Here is a 24594-nt window from a genome sequence, read left to right as displayed (position 1 = left end):
ATCGTCCTGCCACATAACTCAAGACCTCTTGAGCTTCAACTCACTAACTGATGTCCGGACATTTTCCATTAGGACAGCAGAATTCATGATTCCATCAATTACAGCAAGTCATCCAGCAACAAAGTCCCAGGCTACCTACCACCGCCATGCTTGACCTTTGGTATGAAGTTCTTTTTATGAAGCACTGAACTAGTTTTATAATCGATGTAACAGGATGTAAGCCTTTCACCAAGTTCTGCTTTTGTCTCGTCAGTCCATAAAATATTCTCCCAAAAGACTTGGAGGGCGTCAAGATGTTTTTTTAGCCAATCTAAGATGAGCCTCTGTTTTCTTTTGGTCGACAGTGGTTTTCTCTCCCACGGATGCCATTTTTGTTCACTCACGTTCTCACTGTTGAATCGTAAGCACTGATCTTAACTGAGGCGAGTGTTCTTTTGAGTTCTCTGAGTTCTCGATGTGCTCTTAGAGTAGTGTTGGTAGGCCAGCCACTGTTCCAGATTTTCTCCATTTATGCATAGTTCACTGTAGTCCCACAGCTTTAGAAACTTCTCTGTAACCCTTTCCAGATACAGTTGGCAATTACTTTTCACATAGGGCCAGGTAGCTTTGAATAACTTCTTCCCTTGATATATGAAATGATAATTTAAAAATGACATTTTGTATTTACTAAAATATTACAATTTGTTTGATGATCTGAAAACAGGCAAGTATGACAAATATGCAAAACTAAGAAATCATATAAAGAAAATAGTTCCTATTTGAAAATGCGTCATTCTAAAATGTCTCTTAAACAGATTATGGACTGAAATGTAAGAAGTGGACATGAGAAAGAACAGATGGCGGAGAGACAAACTAGAAATACAGCACACTGAATATTTTATACTCTCCCTCCTTGGAGACTGCATACTGAGGGGAACTGAGAGAAGGGAGAGGATTCAGAAAAAGAAAAAATAGTGTAAAGGGATGAAGAATTTACACTAGAAGGACAGCATAACTTGATGCCTGTCATTAGATAAAGCTGACCTAAACTAACATTCACTTCTTCTTTTTTTTCACTGCATGTCCATCAGTGAAAACTCATACTGTAGTGTTTTTGGTGGTAGTAATGAAATCTGACTTTCACTGACAAAACTCCTTTCCTAGTTTCAGTTCTCTGTTAAACCCACTTTGATCAAGCTTTCTGTGCAGGGCTCTTATTCAGCTTCCCACCTGTTTAAAGAACCCTATGCCTGGCAAACTAAAGGTCCCCTGTACTGGTGCTGCCGTTGTACACAACAGGAAATGTGTTACTTGGCTGCTTTCATTTGTGCCAGACACACTGCTTAGCATTCCGGCCAAAGAATCCCTGTGCAGTCTCACCAGACCAGCAGACTCTCTGCTGCAGCTCTGACCTGCCTTCAGATGCAGTCACATCAATGTTTTACTTACTTTCAATCAATTATCACCTCTGCTAACCAGCCCTCCTGTTACTCTGTTCTGCACTGCAGCTAATGTGCTGCAGTTCTGCACTGCAGCTAATGCGCTCTCTCTCATTAAACACTGGTTAACTATTTTCCCTGTTATAGTCAGAATTTAGGTCTGAAGTGTAATTTTAGCAATAATTACAATGTTTTAAATGCACTCGAAAGAAAAGGTTGGATGTAAACTGACCTTTCAGCCAGAGCTGAGGTTTAATGTCAACATCTTTTGCGACCAGGCTCTAGCTCCGCTCATATTCATCTTTGGTAACTTCAGTACTTCTACTACTCCTCACAACTGAAAACACAAAAGTAACCGTGAGTGTGTATCTAGAGCTTTACGAGGGATGGCATCTCCTGCTAAAACATTAGAATTACCCAATGATATAATGTATATACCTCTGAAAATGGTCACTGCAAGCATATTAGATACTTTAAGTATATTTTGGTACTAAAACTACTAAAACTGTGCCTTTTACTTCTTTTTTAAAAGAATACATAATACTCAAAAAAGCCAACATAAATCTGGCTCTTATGAAATCCTGCTCTACATATGATACCATCTGCATGACGACAAGGCGGCACATAAGCAAGAAAATTGTACAAAAGGTTTTCTACACCAGATTTCAACACTGTCCTTATTGCTTTGTGCTTATTGCTGAACAAATATGCCTGTGGCCTGCAGACTGCTCTGTTTAATCATCTAAATGCTATGCAAATAAATATGGTATGATCATGCTTTAAGGCTAAAGTGCAAAACTGTGTTTGCATAAAAGATAATCAGCCCTTTATTTGTAGTTATTCCTTAGAATTTCATTTCTTTAGTTTTATGTTCCTTTTTCTTGATGATTGAAAGAGCTCTGGCTCAAATCAGCCCACAAAGCCAGCAGGCATATGTCGAGCAACCACTGATGCATTATACAGTACTGTGCAAAAAGACTTGAGGCACTGCTTATTTCTTAGTATTTTGCTTCCAAGCAGTCAGACTTTCTTGTCATTTTTAAAGCGATAATTCTTCAGGCTTTCTAAAAGATCTTTTAAAGTTTTTATTTGGGATTTTTTCCACTCATTTCCAGTTCAGTCTTTGTACCTAACCGTTTTCAGAGGGATGTTTTTGTTTTTTCCAAGGATGAACCAGGGTGATGTCTACACAGAACAAATCAATTAATAAAGAACCAGTTTTGAGTTGTACCTTTAGACACTTTGTTACTACCAACCTGCCACAAAAACACATCATTTTCATGTTTTAATGGGATCAATAAAAATGCCAAAAATAGCACAGTTTAACAGGCATAAAATAGTATATTTAAATCAACAAGTTGATTCCCAAAGAGTTATTAGCCAAACACGTCATATCTCATCTCCTCACATATTGTGCAGTGTGTCCTTAACACTGGAATTCCCAGCTTCTACCGTTCTACCTTTAAAAGCCGGAGAGCAGTCAAGTCAAGAAGGCTTCTACCTGAGACCCCCGCGGAGTCATCATTTTGCGTTTCTACCTTTAAAAGCCGGAGAGCAGTCAAATGCTGGAAGTGGAAGCTAAATTGGCTAGTCATTCATATGTATATTGGGTCGTTACCTAGGAATTCTGGAGGGAGGGGATTGGGGGAGAAATCAACACACATGAGTCTAGGTCCTTTGTTGCTGACATTTATTGATAAAAACAGTAGTTTCATTTCATGTTATTTCCTTTTTCATTTCAAGCAAGGAAGTGGATGTAGTTAGTAAGTAAGATATTTCAGACATTATTCTGACACAGAGGAGGAGATACTGGAATTATAATTAGTATCTATGCATGCATTTGTGATTTTGTTTGACCTTCCCATTGCTCACAATTTGAATTTGTTCACACTGCAGATGAGTGTCTCAGTCCCCAAACAAGCTCTCTTTTTCGGTGGAGAAGCAGTCTCCTCATCCGCAGTGAGTGTGGAGAAATCAACACACATGAGTCTAGGTCCTTTGTTGCTGACATTTATTGATAAAAACAGTAGTTTCATTTCATGTTATTTCCTTTTTCATTTCAAGCAAGGAAGTGGATGTAGTTAGTAAGTAAGATATTTCAGACATTATTCTGACACAGAGGAGGAGATACTGGAATTATAATTAGTATCTATGCATGCATTTGTGATTTTGTTTGACCTTCCCATTGCTTACAGTACAAAAAACCAACCATTTGTACACATATGTACTAATAATAATAAAAAGTGAGTGCAACACTGCAACCCATCACCCCGTCGTTCAGTGGTCGTTGATCAGTGGTCCATTGTGGCACCATTCAGAGCACTGGTACAATAGTACCAGCAAGATATGGGAAGACATTGCAAATGTACTTGGATTTTAGGTTGCAAGCCACCCAAAACTTGATCCCAAACTTGTCAGGTTTACTTGCAATATACTGCAGGAAACCCGTCACCCCGTCGTTCTGTGGTCCATTGTGGCACCACTGATCAACGACCACTGAACGACGGGGTGACGGGTTGCATTGTTATGTGGTCACACCCCCGTCGTTGATCAGTGGTCCATTGTGGCACCATTCAGAGCACTGGTACAATAGTACCAGCAAGATATGGGAAGACATTGCAAATGTACTTGGATTTTAGGTTGCAAGCCACCCAAAACTTGATCCCAAACTTGTCAGGTTTACTTGCAATATACTGCAGGAAACCCGTCACCCCGTCGTTCTGTGGTCCATTGTGGCACCACTGATCAACGACCACTGAACGACGGGGGTGTGACCCCGCTGATCAGTGTGACCTGACCCCACTGATCAATTGTGATCAAGGGTATATATATGATACAATCTCACTGCACTTAGCCTAACCCTTCATTGCCCTGAAGAATCCTGTGGTGTACGGACCTCCTCTCCAAGGAAAGAAAATGCAGAGAAGACTCACCACCCAGCAGGCGTTGGAAATGATCCTGGCGGAAGTCGACCCTTGTGACTCGGATGGAGAAGACCTAGAAGTTCAGCCGGATTCGGACTCAGAGCTGTCTGATCAGTCTTCCGGTTAGTTTCATTTCATGTTATTTCCTTTTTCATTTCAAGCAAGGAAGTGGATGTAGTTAGTAAGTAAGATATTTCAGACATTATTCTGACACAGAGGAGGAGATACTGGAATTATAATTAGTATCTATGCATGCATTTGTGATTTTGTTTGACCTTCCCATTGCTCACAATTTGAATTTGTTCACACTGCAGATGAGGAGACTGCTTCTCCACCGAAAAAGAGAGCTTGTTTGGGGACTGAGACAGCGAAAGATGGCACAGTGTGGCGTGAAGAACATGTGGGGACCCGTCTCCCTTTCACCCCTATAGAACCGTACGCTGCAGATGGAGAGCCAACGGCTAAGGCCAGGAGAAGTATCTTGAGTCGCCTTCAGAGCTTCCTGTGTTTCATCACTCTTGACATGCTTCGTAGCATTCAAGAATGGACTATTCAACATGCACAGCAAACGGAGCATGTTTGTTGGTTCATGGACCTCCCTGAACTAATGGCATTTATTGCTATTGTCATCTTGCGGGGGGTTTACAGGGTTCCATCTGTAAATGACTGCTGGTCAGCAAACCTGGGAAACCCACAGATAATTGGAACTATGGCACGAAACCGCTTCCAAGACATCATGCAACACCTACGCTTTGATGACAAGTCCACCCGCTGTGATCGAGCAAAGACTGATAAGTTCGCAGCAATTTCCAGTGTGTGGGGATCATTTGTCACCAACTGCATCACGTGCTACAACCCTGGTCTACATATCACCGTTGATGAACAGCTTTTCCCATCAAAAACTCGGTGCAGTTTCCTGCAGTATATTGCCAGTAAACCGGACAAGTTTGGGATCAAGTTTTGGGTGGCTTGCGACCTAAAATCCAAGTACATTTGCAATGTCTTCCCATATCTTGGCAAGGACCCCAATCGTCCCACTGGGGAGAGACTTTCCGAAAATGTAGTTATGAGGCTGATGGAACCATTCCTGGACAAGGGCAGAAATGTTACCACTGACAATTTTTTCACATCGCTTTCACTTGCGCAAAAACTTCTTAGACGGAAAACCACCATCCTCGGCACAGTCAACAAGATTCGCAGGGAAATTCCTCAATCCACTAGACAGACAGATCGCAATGAATTCACCACTCAGGTATGTTGCAGGTCTTTTGTGGTTCTATGTTTATGTGTTTCATTGTGTGTAAAAGGGCTATGGAATTAACAATTTATCTTATTTCTTAGGTGTTTTCAACCTCTGCTGCCACGCTGACGGCGTATGCGGCCAAACGGAAGAAGACAGTATATATTCTTAGCAGCATGCACAGCGTGGTTCAGACCGAAAACACTACCAAAAGGAAGCCAAACACTGTCACCCTTTACAACAAGACAAAGTGTGGCGTGGATGTGATGGACCAGATGGTTCGGGAGTACACTGTCCGCAAAGGAACACGGCGCTGGCCAGTTGCCGTGTTTTATAACATGATTGACATGGCAGCACTGAATGCACATGTGCTGTATCAAGAATGCACCGGGACGAAGGAAAGACGGGTGGACTTCCTGGTAGCCCTTGCAACCGAATTGGCTCACTCTCATGTAGCTGCGAAGAAGGAAAGAAAAGAACAGTTGCTTCGGACACAACCCTCCACACCGAGCCCTGGAAAAAGGGCCACGTGTCAGGTCAAACACAGATGCAAAAAAAATCAGGCCACTGTGCGATGTGTTCACTGCTACAGGTACACATGTGGTAAATGCAGGCGACAGATACCGTGGCAGTGCCAGGATTGTGAGTGATTGCTGAAAATGTTGTAATGTACTCACTCAATTTTTGTTATTATTTGTAAACATGTGTACAAACGGTTGGTTTTTTTTCTATTTTCATCAATAAATGTCAGCAACAAAGGACCTACATGTGTGTTGAGTTCTCCCTAAGATGGCATACTGAAACACTCCAAGTGTTTGCAAGTAAACCTGACAAGTTTGGGATCAAGTTTTGGGTGGCTTGCAACCTAAAATCCAAGTACATTTGCAATGTCTTCCCATATCTTGCTGGTACTATTGTACCAGTGCTCTGAATGGTGCCACAATGGACCACTGATCAACGACCACTGAACGACGGGGTGACGGGTTGCAGTGTTGCACTCACTTTTTATTATTATTAGTACATATGTGTACAAATGGTTGGTTTTTTGTACTGTAAGCAATGGGAAGGTCAAACAAAATCACAAATGCATGCATAGATACTAATTATAATTCCAGTATCTCCTCCTCTGTGTCAGAATAATGTCTGAAATATCTTACTTACTAACTACATCCACTTCCTTGCTTGAAATGAAAAAGGAAATAACATGAAATGAAACTACTGTTTTTATCAATAAATGTCAGCAACAAAGGACCTAGACTCATGTGTGTTGATTTCTCCACACTCACTGCGGATGAGGAGACTGCTTCTCCACCGAAAAAGAGAGCTTGTTTGGGGACTGAGACACTCATCTGCAGTGTGAACAAATTCAAATTGTGAGCAATGGGAAGGTCAAACAAAATCACAAATGCATGCATAGATACTAATTATAATTCCAGTATCTCCTCCTCTGTGTCAGAATAATGTCTGAAATATCTTACTTACTAACTACATCCACTTCCTTGCTTGAAATGAAAAAGGAAATAACATGAAATGAAACTACTGTTTTTATCAATAAATGTCAGCAACAAAGGACCTAGACTCATGTGTGTTGATTTCTCCCCCAATCCCCTCCCTCCAGAATTCCTAGGTAACGACCCAATATACATATGAATGACTAGCCAATTTAGCTTCCACTTCCAGCATTTGACTGCTCTCCGGCTTTTAAAGGTAGAAACGCAAAATGATGACTCCGCGGGGGTCTAAGGTACTACCCCGAAATGACTGCTCTCCGGGGGTGTAAGTGTTAAAGAATCCGAGGAAACCTACAAAAGAAGAAGAAGGCCTAGAAATCTATCGACAGTTGATGAACAGTATATGAGAGTCATGTCTATAAGATTTTTTTTTTTGGAAAGATTTAACAGGAGAGATCTAACAAATCACACGAGAACTGAAAATGAGCAGAAATCTGGTCTTCTGGAGTGATGAATCCAAATGTGAACCATCATCAATATGCAAGAAGGAAGACAGGAGAGAGGTGCAACAATGCGTGTCTACAGCCATCGGTAAAACATGTTTTGCAGTTGCTTTTCAGCCAGTGGTGTTTGCAATTCACAACTGATGGAATTATGAATAAAGACAAAGCACATGATGATTTTGACCCGCTGTGAAATACCATCTGGAAAGTGTCTGAATCCCAACAGCTTCGTATTTCAGCACAAAAATGATCCCAAACACACCGCCAATGCAGTATAAGCATGCCTGGATAGTAAAACCTCAATATTATTGAAGCAGTTTGGGATCATTTTAACAGAGGACAGAGCAAAAGGCAGACCCTGAAGACTACTTAAAGAAATGAGAAGAACATCTGCCTAAGAGAGTTCAGGCTGTGTTAAAGAATAAAGGTGATCATTGACTATTGCTTTTATTACTATTATTTGTTCCCATTTCCTAGAAAGTTTTAAAGAAATGAAGGGTGCCTTAAGACTTTTACACGGTGCCATAGATCACCCTGCAGCTGTGTGTTTCCTGCAGCTCTCTTTGTGAGCACCAGCTACTGCAGGAGTCTCACTGAAATGAATAAAAGGGCCTGAGTTTTTCTGCTGCAGTGCCTACACAGAGACAAGGAGGCACAGGGAGACACACACACACACACACACACCAAGGACAGACCTTGTTTATAATCCTCTGACTGTGTAGATTATCTCATCCAGATCCCTTTGTTGCAGAGCGACACAAGAACTATATTTGTGTTCATCCTGCAGCTCTGATGGCATCTGGCTTCATACAGTACAAGCTACTACATAATCCAAATATATGCAGCTCATTTTAAATCCACACACAGGTCTTGCTTGTCTGTTACAGGATGTGTAAGACAAGACAAACTTTTTGTGCTTAAAGCTAAAGAGTCAAACAGCTTACATTTCTGGAAAATTCTACCATTACCAAGTTTATAAAATGTTTCCAAAAGCATTTCACTACAACACGCTTAAAAAGATGTTCAGAATAAATAGAAACCCCTCTGTGACATTTGGCAGTGAAAGCTTTTCGCTGTTTTGTGCCAAAACAGACAGAAATACAAACGTCTCCCGCAAACAGAGTCTGCCTGGGCCAAGGTGTCCTCTATTTATCTTCCTCTCCTCACCACAAACACAGCAGAAAAAAGTGCTGACTTTGCAGGGTCCCTGAGAATGCAGGAAGGCGGTGATAAGCAGCAAGGTCTGTGATTGGCCAATTCGAACCCCACCCATTTAAAACTAGAGTAAGATGGAACAGCCTGCTGCCTGCATGCAGGGTGGAAGACTGCTTCGAATCTGCAGGGGAAGCTGTGCACACTGCAAAAACACAAAAAGGGGGAAAAGAACAGCTCCTTTTCAGCTTCAGATTGCAACAGTGCATATTTGCATTCCATCTGGAGATGAAAGAGGGTTAAGCACTGCTGCTAAAAGATAGGTCAGCTGTCTCAGCTGCAACTTCCAGGGCCCATATCATTCTCGAATTGAAAGGTGGCAGAAAACAAATTATGTGTCAGTACACAAGTTGCCGTCTCAAGTTCATACATTAAATACTAGTTTATTAGAGGGTTTGATTTCCCTGTGTGAATGCCACAAGTGCCGCAGTGAGACATTGAGTCCTTCCTGCTCCCTTTCTCAACTGTAGCACTTTAAAGCGCCGGAAAACATCTGCAAAGCATCACAAGTATGATGAACTGCAGAAAAAACTTTCTTGTTAAAAACAGGACTCATGAGTGCAAAGATAAATCAAGTTCAAGTACACAACAGGAATGTTTCGGGGTTGTTGGGTTTTTTTTGTTGTTTGTTTGTTTTTTTGTTTTTTTGTTTGTTTGTTTGTTTTTGCCACCTCTCACCTGCTTTTCTCACCCAGGTTACTTACAGAGTCTGTTACAGCTTAAGTTATAAACTTGAAGCACCAGCAACCTGCTAACATGCCACACCCACTCCCTTCTAACACCCTTCTCACCTTTCTTGAACTCCTCCAGCATGGCGTCCAGTTTAGTGTCGTTAAAGACGCAGTGCAACGGGTGTTTGTAGAACTGGGTGATGGTCTTCAGGGGGGTGCAGTCGTCCGGGTCCACAAACGCCAGGTCCTTCACAAACAGAATGTCCACGATATTGGATCTCTCGTTCTCAAATACCGGAATCCTCGTGTATCCGCTCTGCATGATCTCGGACATGGTGTTGAAGTCCAGCACCGCGTCCGAGGCCAGCATGTAGCAGTCGGTCAGCGGAGTCAGGACGTCCTCAACAGTTTTGGTGCGCAGTTCTAGTGCTCCCTGTATGATGTTGAGCTCTTCTTTTACCAAGTCGTGGTACGGGTCGGTGACTCGCAACATTTCCAAGAGTTTCTCTCTGGTGTAGAAGTTGGAGATCTCCTGGTTTAAGATGAGGTCCAGCAGCTTGCTGATGGGGTATGAGATGGGGAAGGAGAGAACCATGAGCAGCCGTGTCACCCAGATGGTTTTGGATGCGATGGCCAGGCCGTGGCGCGATGCGACCGAGTGTGGAAGAATCTCCCCGATGAAGAAGATCCCGAAGGCGCAAATGACCGTGGAGAGCCAGGTCATGCCCAGGATCTGGCACATCCACACGGCGAGCGAGGCGTTGATGATCGCGTTCCCCAGCAGTAGAGTGCACAGGACGTAGTTACCATGCCGACGCACAGACTCGATTTTCCGCGCGTAGTTCTGTTCCGTGTCGGTGCCGCTGTTCTGGAGGACCTGTAGCTCCACTGGATCGAGCGCCAGGAGGCTCAAGTTCAGCCCGCTGAACAGAGCTGACAGCCCGAGCAGGAGGACGGAGACCAGCACTTGCAGCCAGAGCTCCGGCACTGCTGAGCGCTCCTTCACGGCCACCCAAAAATCTTTAGTCCGGTAGTGTTCCCATTTGGATCCGTCAAAGGCGCACATGGAATAATATTTAATCTTCTCCCCTCTCCGCAGGTCTTTGGCCAGCAGCTCCACCAGCACCGAGTTCTGACTGGAAGCAGACTTGAAAGAGCCCAAAACCTCGATGTCGGAGGTGCTGGCGTTCTTGTCCATGCACATGTTTCGCTTCGGGTGAACTTGCCCCTCTCTACCGGGAGTTGGCTCTTCGATGAAGGCGATCCAGGGCGCGGCATTGTTGGCACGAGCACGATTGAGCTTCTGCGAGGAGGTGGAATAGTAGACCCGAAGTATGAAGCGAGTCCCCTCGGTGGCTTTCAGCACCCCGTCCTCCACGGACAGCTCCGCCCCGGTCTCCTCTGGTCGAAAGCCGAGCAACCCGAGCGCCGGGGCTGGCAGCAGCGAGCAGGCGCAGAGGAGCAGAAGCAGCCGGCTCAGGGAGAGCGGAGCCCCGTAGCAGAGCAGGGAGACGGCTCGGTATCGCGCGGCCGCATTGGATGCAGCCATGATGCGGTGTGAGAAGCTCTCTCAGTCCACGGTCTCCGGGTCACGTGCCGCGCGGTTCCGGTCCATGTGGAAGAAGGAGGGACCACCAGCGCTCCGCTGACTGCGGTGCTGACAATGATGTTCGCCAGCACACACACACATACAGAGGGGCGGGGGGGGCTCGCCACCTTGCCCTGACGCAACTTTCTAATAATAGCCTCGTGGATTTCACTGTGGAGTTTACATTACATATGTTGCGCTCAGCAAGTCCAAGCATCCTTTTCAACCTTCATCGAGGTTTAAATAATGACTTTATCCTCAGCAACATCACTGGGTATAAAACGAGCATCTCAGACAGGAAGAGTTTCTCAGAAGTCAAAATGGGTCGAGATTCACCAATAAGTAAAAGAACAACAAAAGAGAAGAAGGAAAAAACACATTAACAAATCGAGGAACAATTCAAAAACAATATTCATGTAAAAATGTGTAAAACTGCAAACACTTTGAATATCTCATATTACCAGAAGATTCAGAGAAATCTCAAGAGATCTCTGTGCAAAGGAAAAGACTGAAAATCAGTATTAATTGGCTGTGATCTCCAGGTCATAAGACAGCACTGCTTTAAAAATGGACATGGTTCTGTCATGGAAGTCAGGAAAATATCCAGAAATGACTCTCTGTGGACACAGTTCGTTGTGCTATTCACAAATGCCACCCAAAGCTCCAAGAAGCCAGAAACCCAGTGATTCCAAAAAGACTGAGCTAAATTGTAAAACTGTTCTGTGGTCTGACACATTGAAATTTAAAATTCCTTTTGTTTGGAAAACATGGATACTCTGCAAGCAGAGAGGGACCATCTCTGATACTATGGGAATGCATTCATGTCTGGAAATGACTGGAATTCACAGCATACACACCTGGAGATGAATGCTAAAAGACTTAAACAAGTTGTAGAGCAAGATTTTCTCCAATCCGGATGATGTCATTTGCAGGTGAGGCCTTACATATTTCAGCAAGACAATATTGAACCTTCTGTAATGAAATGAAAAATATAAAGAATACTCAGGACTGTTGAGCAAGCAGAAGCCCATATCATGCACCTTGACTCTGTGTTAGCTAGTTCCCTGATTCCTGAAATAATAACAATTACTCCCTAAACTGCTGCCTTAAAACAAGCCCATTGTCTGCACTATCACTATGTGCTTTTCAGTGAAAATAATGGGATCAAACAGCAAAACAGAACATCACAGCAAAAGAACAACAACACACCCAAGTTTCAGTGTTTAGTCTATTACAAAACAAACAACCTTTTTAGTTTGTTTGTTTTGGGTGAGCGTTAGAGTAATGATCAGCAGTGATGATGACAGACCTCACGGGCTAAAAGGTGCTAACAAAAGTTGGTTCAACAGCTTTCAGCGTGGGCCGATTTTGAAACACTGCTATTATTGCTTATTATTTTATTAATTGTAGTTTCTACATGGAAATAAAAACAACAATGGATGACAAAAAATACCAAAAGTAATCAGACTTTATCAGTCTGTCACATTACTGTGGGGGAATTAAGGCCCCTCGAGGTTTGGACTTTGACTCGTCCATTGCAACAGCTTTATTCGTTCCTTTTTTTGCCTGTTCTGTTGATTTGCTGCTGTGCTTGAGATCATTGTCCTGTTGTAGACCGGGCCTTAGCTTTTGGTGTCATGTTGAGATGTGTGGCAGGCAGGGGTTGGATCCAAACACAGGACTCCAAGACAAAAACTTGACTGAAAGCAGCAGCTTTTTTTGGAAAAACAAACTAACAACGAAGTACACAAACATAAGAAGAAACAAACAAAAGAACAAACAGACGAAGACTGAAGACTTAAATACACAAGCAGGACAAGCAGGGGATGGGAAACAGGCGGGGACTAATTAGACATAACAAGACAGTGAGGATGCAAAACTGAATACCCTGAATACAGGACAAATGACTATCAAAATAAAACAGGAAACAAGAGACATGACAGGGAAACAGATGAAAGGACACGTGAGGTTGAAGGCAAACAGAAACACACTAAACATGATGAAAGAATGACTAAGAAGCTAACAGAAAACTAAATGATCAAACGAGAACACAAAAGTACAAGAAAATCAAACATAAACCACTCAGAGAGTATAACCCAACTTAGAATATAATCCCACCTGATAAAAACAGTCCATAACATAAACCCTGAGTCAGTTGGACAGATGGCCTCACATATGACTCTAGAATACTTTGACACAAGTTCATAGTCAACTCAGTGACTGCAAGGTCCCCACGTCCTGTGGCTTCAAAACAAGCCAAATCATCAACCTTCCTCCATTGTGCTTGACTGTAGATGTGTTGTGTGTTTGTGCCTTACAATGAAAAATCTCTATTTTAGTCTCAGTGGTCCGAAAGGACATTGTTCCACTAGTCTAGTGGTTTGTTCAAACCTAAACTGAGTGATTTTCTATTTAGAGAGACGAGACCTCTCTTTCAAACAAGCCAAACTAATTCAGTCTCTTTACCTGTAATGTCATGAACTTTAATATTAAACATGATAACTGAGAAATACAGAGTAAATAATGCAGCTATTTTGTTGTTGTTGTAATTTCTCTGACCACTGTATGGTCTGACACTGGGGCCAGTTTGCAGGCACATCCCATCCTGTTTTTAGTGTTTGAATAACCTCTCTCACTAGAATGATGGACTTCAAATTGGTTGGATGACCTTCTGAGATTGAATGGCGGCAACAACTGGTTGTCTAATCATTGCTAATGTCTTTCCTCCCAGACATCATGTTAACACATAGCTGAATGAACCTTCTGCACCTGGCTGATACTTATTGTCCTTCTTTCCATGGAAGCAGTAAGGGCAGACACAGATTTTCTCACACTGTGTCTGCATTTTGGCTTCATTTTTTTTTCTTTTTCATTTTAAAGGGGGTCTTTTTTGTCCACTCCAAGATTCACTCTGTAGTTTCAGTTAACTGGGAGCATCTAGACAGCATGTTTATACCATCTGGTATAAATCAAAGGTAATTAATGGAAAGAACCGCAGAGAATGTTATGATTTGGTCAATTTTGTAAATTGAACGTAATAAGTTGTTTTTTCCACAAGGTGGCAGAAGTGTAAAGGCTATCAGAATCTGGGGGTATTCGTCACATCCACCAGCACAGACAGTAACGTGTCGGATCTGCGTCAGCTGAATCAGATCACTTTGAGTGGCATCTCATATAAGCTTTGCTATAGCGATTAATATACAGTCCATAAAAATGCCCCAATGGTTCCTCTTGTTACTTTTTATTTGTCTGTTGTGTGACGTTTGCTGACTGGAAATGTTCAACAATAGAAGAGCGAATGTCAGGATCAGTCTTATTACAGTTTTGTATTTTCCGCTTCTCTTTATTATTTCATTTCGACTTTTTGTTTTTAATTCTGTTTAGTTTCAGTTAGTTTCCAGAGTGGATTTTCCTTTATGTTTTCACGTGTTTCATTTTCATTTTAGTTCGTTTTTTTTATTACATACATCGGTGGCAATAATTGTGAAAATCAGTACAGGTATTACAATAAAAACAAATAACTTTCTGAAGGCAGCTGACTCACAGTCTCGTAGAAACTCAATAAGCACGTCCACCAAAGCGTATTGAGGCAAGTTCTAATTAAAATAAACCAAATATAACTGTATTTTGATTTTATTTTAGTTAGTTTTCCTTTCAATTGTTTTTAGGAGTTTTTTAAATGATTTTTTTTATTGTAATTAACTAACGTGTTTTTTTCCACTTCCAGTTTTAGTTTTGAATTTAGTTTTAGTGAACTATAATGACCTCTGTTGAGATGTGCTTATTTTTATGATTGCTTAATTAATACATCAAGCAGTGATTTTGGAGAGAGGAGAAACTGGATTTGAGTCTATTGTGCTTTTTTTTGTTCATTTATGGTTATTAACCCTTGTATGGTGTTCGGGTCCGTGAGACCCGTTTTCAGTTTTTCTCAAGAGAAAAATTAAACAATGAATTATTTTTTTCAACCTGAAATTCATTGGCTTTGGCTTATTTTCGGTGAAGAACATAAATCCGAACTAATTTTCAATGACCTCATACTGTACCTCCCCCCACGCATTTACATTACATACAAGGTGTTCGGGTCCACTGGACCCAGGTCTAATAAAAGTGTTGAAAGTGTAGGTCCTGTGTTCCCACACTCTGTCTTCCTCCTTTCTGGTGCTGCTGATAGTGTTTTCTTCCCCTCCTGCTCCGCACAAAGTTGCAACATTGTTGAAAATTCAACTATCGACACGTCTGCTCTTACATTCCCGCACATTTTACCCTCTTTCTTGAGGGATCCAAATTTTATTTTCTCATACCCTGTCCCACCTGCAAATTAGGGGCATAATACTATAAATAAGACTTTGCCAGTGTGGTTCTTTATGACAACTGATCAAGATGGCAAAAGATTATCTGCTGCGAGGGCCATGCAATTGATTTTGGAAGAGAGAGGGGCTTCGGATGATGATGTTGACAAAGAGGTTTCAGAATATTTCACATTTCTGAAAATTCAGAGTCTGACCGTGACTTTGAAGAAGAGGATGAGGTTGAGCACCATTTAGTAACAAAACGAAGACGAGTACCCCATCTGCAGCCAGCTCCAGGACCAGAACAAGCCCACCAGACAGCAAGTGAAGAAATATGGATGTCAGTAACTGGTGACATTGAATGGTCTTCTTGCCCAAGAAATGAGCCACCCTGCAGAGCTGTTACTGTGATCAGCCAGGGCCAACACGGCTGACAGTTACTCATGTGCAGGACATCAAGTCTTCATTTGAGCTTTTCATCCCAGATTCCATCCAGAAATTTTTTCTGCATTGCAGTAATCTAGAAGGAAGGTGTGTTTTTGGAGAGAGGTGGAAGGAGATGGACCAAATTCATCTAAGAACCCCAAAGGCCTACTTTGGGGTTCTTATCCTTGCAGGAGTTTTCAGGTCCGAAGGGGAATCCACAGAATCCCTGTGGGATGCAGAAACCGGCAAGAACCTTTCCGTGCATCAATGTCTCTGGAAAACTTCCACAAAATTTCCAGGATTATTCCTTTTTGATAACCGAGACGACAGACCAGCTCGACGGCAGAGAGACGAGCTAGCTGCCATCAGGACAGTGTGGGATAAGTGTGTGCACCACCTCTCCCTGTTTTACAACCCTGGGCCTAATGTCACCATTGATGAGCAGCTGATCCCATTTAGTTGTGAAACATATTGCTTCACGTGTAAATGTGTTGTGTCTTTCCACTCACTCCACTTGATTATAACTGATTTATTTTTTTATAACATTTTATAAAAAAAAAAAGAGAAGCACATTCATTCATAAATGTGATCTAACAAAGGTAAAGGGAAAAAAATTAATCATGTTTGCTGTTCATATGGCTTGTAATTGGGATGAAGTAAACATCTGTTGAGTAATTTAACATAAAATTGTTTGATAGTGTTAATTTGGAAAGCCAAAACTCTAGCGGGTCCACCAGACCCATGAACACTGGCTGAGTAACAAAAATACGAACACCACACAAGGGTTAAACGATTGTCAGTTTTAACCAGTTAATGTTTGACAAAAACATCTAAATCCCAGTTTCGGTAAAAGTATCAAATAAGCATCTTTCTGTAAGCATGTTTATGTTTCCCCTCTTATGCATCATACTAAAGGGATTACACAGGCCACAACTGTCAGCCTTCCACAAGAAATATTGAAATAAAAGTTTAAAAGACTATTATTTTTTTCTTTTCTTTTTTTAATTTACTTTAATTTATTTGTTTATTTATTTTCTTGGCCACAACATGATCGGTCGTAATTACCCTTTTGCGTTTATTTCAAAACTTGCTTGTGGTTGATGATCCCTTATTGATCCTGGGCTGAGCTGTGGATCAGTGGCTGTGTATTGAACTTCCGCGAGAGTCCATGTAAATCGTGTTACCGTTCTTTTAAAACTGATTCTAAAGTAGTTAATGGTTTCAGTCATGTGGACGTTGTTGTAAAATTATCACAAAACCGTTTTACGCAATTTAGGTGTCCCACTGTTGTGAGATAGAGGTGTTTAGGGTTGAGATTGGGGATTTAGAAATTACTTATTTGTGGTCAATATTTGAAGAAGCAGGTTAGTGATTAACTGTTCTCGGTTGCAGCAGCTGCACAGAGTCCCAGCACACCGCCAGCGAGCACCCCAGTCACTCTGTGTCCGAATTACAAATGCAGTGCGTCCGGGCTTGGAGAAGTCTGAACTACCTGTGCAGGGTAGCTCACCACAGAGCATGGAAACGAACCCAGAGCCACACAACAGCTGCCAGGCTGGACCTCAGCGGGATTTATCCGCCTATTGCCACCCCGTTCACCGCCAAGGAGGATGTAGACTATCAGAAACTGGAGGAAAACCTGCAGAAATACGCCAAGATCCCATTTAAAGGTCAGGCCCGAGGCACGCAAAAGTCAAAGTTATCAAAAACAGTTGTGTGAATAACAAAGAGGTCATTGATGCGCATAAGGTCGATTTTATTTACACAGCTCAGAACATTATGAAGCCATAGTTGAGCTTGGAGCGTAAAACACCAGCTGCATACTGTTTGCACTGCTGCATGCGCTGCAGTCTGACATCCATGGATAATGTCTGTATTTGCTTAGGGACGAGACACACAGGACAAAGTTCAGCACTGAGGCAAAAACGTAAAGGGCCTGATTTGGATTTGTCGCCCCCTGGTGCTCGTTACCTGCTCCTGAGTTTTACTTTCCGTCCACAGCAGGAAATATTTGCACTTCTGCTTCCACAACATGTTACTGTTGTTCACTAAATGATCGTTCTACATGATTATTCTTCATTGACCAGAACATTTATTTTATCAATAATTAAATGATAATTAATTATAATGAAATTGGCAAATAGCAAACCTACACATAATACTGATATTATGTTTTTTATATAATATTATATATATAATACTGATATTATGTTTTTATATAATATAATATAATATATTATATAATACTGATATTATGTTTTTTATATAATATTATATAATATATAATATAATACTGATATTATGTTTTTTATATAATATTATATATTATAATATATAATATAATACTGATATTATGTTTTTTATATAATATAATATATAATATAATACTGATATTATGTCTGACAGACAGAAGCCGAGAGCTTCTCTATCTGCCCTACATGTCAGTTATTACTTGGGCAATAAGACAAGAGGCTGCTCGCTCTAATGTTGGCACAGAGGAAAGAGAGGATACAACCCCAATTCCAGAAAAAAGTTGGATTAGTTTGTAAAATGTAAATAATAGCTGGATGATTTTCTTAATAAAATAAATAAACGTATATTTTATTCACATACAACACAGAAAACAAAGTGTTTAAACTGAGAAAATATACCAGTTTAAGAAAAATATGAACTCATCTTGAATTTGATGGCTGCAACACATCTAAAAAAAAGTGGGCACGTGGCCCTGTTTACCGCTGCGTAGCATCCACTCTGCTTTTAACTACCGTCTGTAGATGTCGGCCAGCTGAGGAGAGCAGCTGCTCAAATTTTGCAGGTGAATGTTGTCACATTCTTGGCTGATAGAAGATTCTGGCAGAACCACAATCTGGGGTCTTCTTTGTCATATTTTTCATTTCATGCCAAATGTTTTCAATCGGTGGAAAGTGTGGACTGCAGGCAGGGCACGTCAGCACCCAGCCGTGCTGTGGTGCTGCAGTATGCTGTTTAGCATTGTATTGCTGAAATATGCAAGGCCTTCTTCATGTGGATGGGAGCATGTGTTGCTCTAAAACCTGTACATGCCTTTCAGCAGGGATGGCGTCTTTTCAGAAGTGCAAGCTGTGAATTCCATAAGCGCTGATGCATTCCCAAACCTTCAGAGATTCAGGCTTTTGAACTGAGCACAGATAATAAGCCTCATGGTCCCGCTCTTCTTTAGTGCAGAGGATGTGGCATCCGTGTTTTCCAAAAAGAATTTTGATTCGTGTGACCACCGAATACTTTGTTGTTTTAACCTTGCCTCAGTCCTTTTTAAATTAGCTCTGACTCAGAGAGAATACGGCTGTGTTTCTGGATCATGCTCACATGTGGGTTCTTCTTTGCATGATTGAGCTTTAATCTCCATTTGTGGATGGAACAGCAAACTGTGCACGCGTGATTTCTGGAAGTGTTCCTGGGCCCGTGCAGTGACTTCCATGACAGAATGTTTTTAATGAGGCCCCAGAGATCACGGGGTCGAGTATTCATTTTCAGTGTTGTCCCAGACATTTCTCAACATTCCCGAAGTGTTTTTATAATAATATGTTTGGAGATGACGAGGTACTCAAAATTGTCCCAGTTTTACATCAGGGAACATAATTCTGAAACTGTTTTATAGACACAGTTCTGTGTGGATTAGTGAACTTAGGAGAAAAGAGGAACTTTTCTGTTATTTAAAGGAATATTAACAACAGTTTATTTTTTTACTTTGTTGAAGTATGCAGGATTTCAAATGTCTTTGTAAATGAGAAGGGTGTAAAGTCTGACAAACACAGTTAAAAGTCTGACATTTTTAGGGTTTTTTAGGGAGCTGTGGGTCATCTAGAAATGGCTGATACATTTTGAGATCATATAAGCTTCTTTACAGAGCTAACCCCTTCCCCCAAAAAACACCTCAAGTATAAAAAATCATGTGTTTTCTTGTTACAGGCCTGGTGGTTCAGGGCTCCAATGGTGAGTATCCTTATCTGACGGTGGAGGAGCGGGTGGAGGTGGTGAGGACGGTCAAACAATCACTGCCGGCGGGAAGGCTGCTGATAGCCGGATCAGGCTGTGAATGTAAGTCTCTCAGCTTCTTTGAGCTCAGGCTTTAACTTTACAGTGGAGGGTTCAGTGATAAACAATATTAAGTAAACACAATAATTAGCCAGCTTCATGTTTTGTTAAAATAATTCACAATTCAGTTAAAAGAAGTTTCATTTTTAGAAAACAATTAGTGACACTGAACTGAAGCTCATTACAGAGAATGATCGCACTGTGTGGTTATCTTCTCCAAACTTTGCTTATACAGTGAACAAAGCCCCTCAAATGCATCGCGACCACTGAAATGGAAAATTGTAGCATTTATAATGGAAAACATTAAAAAAATTGTTAAACTAGTTAAACTCTGACCTCTTCTAAGTGAATAGAGTTAATTATTTTTGCAGAAAACGCTCTTTGTGAAAGGCACAAAATGATAAAAAAAACATGTAGAAATTTTTTTTTGTTAATCGAGTGTAATTTCATTCTGATCTGCGCACGTTCAGGGAGAAGAAACGGTACAAGTGAAATATTTTGTGAATAATACAGAGTTTTGTACGACGAGTGCTAAAAGTTTAAATTGACTCATTATGTTTTCCATTCTGGATTTTAATGACTGCGATTCGAAGCTTATTATAGAGGCAGCAGTGTCACCGGTCTTGATGGACTGATAATTGGAGTCAAATGGAGTCTGTAAGAGTTTGATAGGCTGTTCATTCTGTAACGTATAATAAACACTCAGAGAGACGAGAGTCTGCATTAACTTCTACTTCCATAGCCTTCCTACGTTCCTTGTGTAAAAACTTCCTGGTTTCTTTTTTCCATCACTTACTTCACATATGATCAGCCACAACATTAAACAATGTAACATACAAACATAACAACATTAAAGCTGGGGTTACTGTACGATGGGCTGGGACAGTTTGCTCAGGAGTGACTCAAGGAACCCTGCAACCCACAGGACCCAAAGCATGCGCAGGATCCAAGTGCCTCAGGACATCCTCAGAGATCTCACGTTCATACCTTCACTGGTTTGGTGCCAAGAGGGGTAAACTAAACGATATTTGGCAGGTGGTTTGTCAGCTGTGGCTAATCAGTGTTTACATCAGATGTTACAGTTACACTCTGCAGGCACATTTACTACGTGAACTGTCCCAGTCAAGCTTCTATAAAATACTGCAAGCAAAGACAAAACGGGTTATTCCAGTGCTCCCCGAGCTTTTTGTGTCATGGACCAGTTTCGTGCCAGACAATTATTCTGTGGACTGAGGGGTGGGGTAATATAATGTAAATGTAACTATTGCAGAGCACAGAGGAGGTTCATGAATCTAGCGATTCTGCTTGATTAAATTAGTCAAAAGTGAAAGTCTGTGTTGAAGTTGTTTCCTTTCCTCCTTTTCCTGTTCAGCCACCAGAGCCACGATCCAGCTCACGCAGAAGATGGCAGCAGCCGGAGCCGACGCTGTGCTTGTGGTAACACCCTGCTTCTACAAGGGGAAGATGGACAGCCGGGCACTGATCCATCACTTCACAAAGGTCAGCGCAAACACACGAAAACAGAGTGCCACGCAAATTTGGGGTTAGGCCTTGATTTGGTGTTTTAAAAAAAAAAAAGGATGAACAATCAGTGCTTCCCAAAGCGAGGTGCCGCAGCACTCTCAGAGGAGGGTAAAAGATGCAACAGAGATGAATACAAAAACAAAAATTCATTATATTTCCATGTGATCATGTGTGTCAAAACAACTATATAAATGTGTGTGCTTATTAATTCTGAAAATTATGCAGATTTCAGAGTTACTCTAAGAATTCTCTATGAGGAGCTTCTGTGTTTAAAAAAATCTATTAGAATAATATTTCTCCACTTCTCAAGTAAAGCATGTCTGTTTATTACAACAAAGCAGTACGGCCCTTTGGGTTTAAATATTGCATTATATATATATATTATCTACGCTTTGCTGAGCTCGACGTCAGTTAGATTTACGAGTACAAAAAGTGTTTTTAGAAGATAATGAAAGAAGAAGATTAAATGAGCACCACGTGGGAGGAAGTTTTAGTGTGAGTGTTCTTTCATTTTGCTGCTAGTCCAACCGGAGTTTGATAACAAGGAATAAAGTGTCTTTGTTTTTCACCCTCAGACTTGTGATCGGACCTGTGCTGATTATCACAGAATAATTAGAGCCAGCTGTTTTCATTTTCAGGAATCTTTCCATGCATGCAAACATGGCAGAAGCTGTATCAACACTGCACTCTAGACAATGTTTAATTGATTATGTGTGGTGGTCTGCAGTTCTGACTGCAGTACCTGCTCACTGTTGCTTCCACGATTCGCGATCATTATTTGCCCATCGCAGTTTTAATAGTTGCACATAGTTGAATGTCAGCCAGCCAGGCCACCAGGATTTGTCTTCTTATAGTCTGAGCCTGATCCGAGTCACTGTAAATGAAGAAAAGACAGGGAAAGTTTGGGAACCTTCAACAGGTGTTTTATTTGAGGTCTCACCTCTGTTTTTTCTCTATTGCAGCTGGCGGACAGCAGCCCGGTGCCGGTGGTTCTCTACAGCGTGCCGGCAAACACGGGGCTGGAGCTGCCACTGGACGCTGTGGTGGAGCTTTCTCAGCACCCAAACATCCTAGGTGTTAAAGACAGTGGGGGAGATGTAAGAAACACTTAAACTTAAGCTTTTCTTCTTTTTTTCTCTCAATGTAGTCTGTGAGTCATGAAGAAATCGATCAGCGCAATGCAAGTGAAACAGTATCTCTGCGTATGTCAAGCAGCCACTCCAACGCTGCTTGATCTAGCAGAGCCACAGATCTCCATGTAATTTGATTTGAATTCCTTTTACAAGATTATACTTGATAATAAACTGACGGAACCAGACAACATCTCATGAGATGAGACTCTGAAAAGTCGGGAATAAAATTGATTTAGCCAGGCCACGTTTTACCTGGCCAGGAAAGTGAGTGAAACTGGCGAGGAGAAAAGCTTCTTTCAAGAACTAGTGTCGTGATTTCCAGTCGAAAAGGATGTAAGCCACACCACCTAAACCCCAGTGACCTCACCAGCACTAATCTGACTTTTGTTTTTCTTTTCCATCCTCTGCATTTTATCTGGACAGAAAAATCAAACAAAGTGGAAAAAAGTTTGCATTTTGTGCAACTATGCAATCAGACAGCGCACGGTGTTCCTGTTGTTTTTCAGTAATCTAACTGCTGCAAAGAGAAGAGAAAAGAGTGGAGACTCCTGAAGAACCTAAAACTAAAGCGTGTGTAGTTTTATCCCGCAGGGTTGATTGCAGGGTTACGCGTCTGGGAAAAAAAAGGACAGTTTGCTCTTGTCGAGCTCTTAATACCGTTTTGTCTGTGTGGGAAGTGTTTGCAAGAAGTTGCAAATGGATTTCTGATTTGGGAAATAACATGTTTGTCCACTCGCTGGGAGACTGGAGTGTGGGTGTAGTTCAAGTACAGAGCAGCCCTGCTCAGTTGTAGGCGTGATGAGGACAAACACAGAAAACAAGGGGTGATGGGTCAGATTCAGGGAAGCAGACAAGTTGGAGAAAGATTTTTTAGAACTTGAGAGACAAACACATTTGCTGAGCATGCATGAGCCAGCTCTTGTTATTTGGCACAGATTGTTTCAGCTCATTAAACCTCTGTATTTTGTGTTCAAAGAGAATTTGACCAGGGTTTACAGGGAGGGGACAGTTTCTCCCAACCCCCCCCCCCCCCCCCCCCCCCAAAGGTGTGTCCACTTGACTGATGTGGAGGGATTTATAATGGAAATTTGAGTCGCTGCACAATCATCTCTGATGGGTCTAAAATTGCCCGTATATAATTCTGTCATTACCTACCTTAAAACGTATGCAGGACAATGTCTGGCTGAAACATTTTTACCCACCTAAACGTTAAGTTGTGTGCAATCTAACTTTATCATTGCATAAGACGCCTGCAAGTAAATTGCAACATTTACGGCGTAGCTGCACTGAAAAAGGTCAAGTCAACATCCAAGATGAGATGCTGCTATAAATAAATTATTAAATAAAAAGTATATATGTCTAAAAAGCCACAGTAAGTGTCATAAGTCAGTTTTCAGAAGCTACATCTGACAAATTTGTTTGATATAAAGTGAAATACACAGAGGTCTCTTGGTTGTTCCTTGAAAATGAACAATGGCTGAAACTGCATAAACTAACAGGTGTGAAGTGTGTATATCACAAATCTGTGAATGAAAACCAGGGTTGATTAGAGCCTGACTGATAAAGCATTTCTAACATCACTGCCTGACATTTGCCTATTTAAAAATCTCATATTCTGATATAATGTCCAGTACTCCTTTTTCTTTCAGACACATAAAAGTTAAACAAATGTATAAGAAATTTTAGGTTTAGTTATTTAATGCTTTGGTTGATTCTGCTAACCTCAGCTGACTGTTATGTTTGTTATGTTTTCAAACACGTGTCTAGCTAACAAGAATGTTGCAGAGTGCCCTCTTGTGGGCAAAATATGCAGTATTGGCATCTCTGAAAGTGTGTTTCTCATGTCTGTTCTTTAGTTTTTCAATTTAAATGCATGAGGCATTTAAAAGATTTATACTGATATTAGCTGATACTAGCTTGGCAGATGGCTAATATGAGCCATGCCAATGCATCATACTGACTTTATGGTATGTTTCACATCAACAATTTTAACCTGCAAACTAAATGGTAACTAAAGCGACCAGCTTAAAGGAACCTCATTGCATTTTTTTTATAGAAAATCAAAATTATGCTATTTCTATTCATTGACACTCAGCCAAGAGAAGAAGAAGTATCCAAACCCCTTTTTACCACTCCAT

The 24594-nt window shown here is 41.3% G+C and overlaps 3 protein-coding genes across 5 annotated transcripts in view; 2 read left to right on the top strand and 1 right to left on the bottom strand.

The window, feature by feature from the left end:
- Positions 1 to 6343, top strand: part of LOC309708559 (piggyBac transposable element-derived protein 4-like) — a 209237-nt gene extending 202894 nt beyond the window's left edge. The window contains exons 2-4 of the mRNA XM_082536692.1: positions 4296 to 4464; positions 4657 to 5594; positions 5684 to 6343. Of these exons, the coding sequence (XP_082392818.1) occupies positions 4335 to 4464; positions 4657 to 5594; positions 5684 to 6232 (1617 nt within the window). The 5' untranslated portion in view covers positions 4296 to 4334 and the 3' untranslated portion in view covers positions 6233 to 6343. The remainder of the gene's footprint in view (positions 1 to 4295; positions 4465 to 4656; positions 5595 to 5683) is intronic.
- LOC309708550 (metal transporter CNNM1-like) overlaps positions 1 to 11120 on the bottom strand; it is a 28418-nt gene extending 17298 nt beyond the window's left edge. Inside the window, exon 1 of the mRNA XM_082536675.1 lies at positions 9540 to 11120. Within this exon, the coding sequence (XP_082392801.1) occupies positions 9540 to 10968 (1429 nt within the window). The 5' untranslated portion in view covers positions 10969 to 11120. The remainder of the gene's footprint in view (positions 1 to 9539) is intronic.
- Positions 11121 to 11125: 5 nt separating this feature from the next.
- hoga1 (4-hydroxy-2-oxoglutarate aldolase 1) overlaps positions 11126 to 24594 on the top strand; it is a 36131-nt gene continuing 22662 nt past the window's right edge. The window contains exons 1-5 of one of the 3 annotated variants that reach the window (XM_082536705.1): positions 11126 to 11939; positions 17118 to 17395; positions 19674 to 19802; positions 21172 to 21299; positions 22286 to 22420. In XM_082536705.1, coding sequence (XP_082392831.1) covers positions 17182 to 17395; positions 19674 to 19802; positions 21172 to 21299; positions 22286 to 22420 — 606 coding nt within the window. In that variant the 5' untranslated portion in view covers positions 11126 to 11939; positions 17118 to 17181. Of the gene's footprint in view, positions 11940 to 16842; positions 17396 to 19673; positions 19803 to 21171; positions 21300 to 22285; positions 22421 to 24594 lie in introns of those variants that run through there. The other 2 variants (XM_082536704.1, XM_082536703.1) reach the window with 2 other exon arrangements.

Source organism: Aulonocara stuartgranti, assembly GCF_965226115.1.
Source record: "Aulonocara stuartgranti genome assembly, chromosome: 6".
Lineage (NCBI taxonomy): Eukaryota > Metazoa > Chordata > Actinopteri > Cichliformes > Cichlidae > Aulonocara > Aulonocara stuartgranti.
The sequence above is the reverse complement of the archived record's forward strand: the minus strand, read 5'-3'. Positions and strand labels throughout refer to the sequence as shown.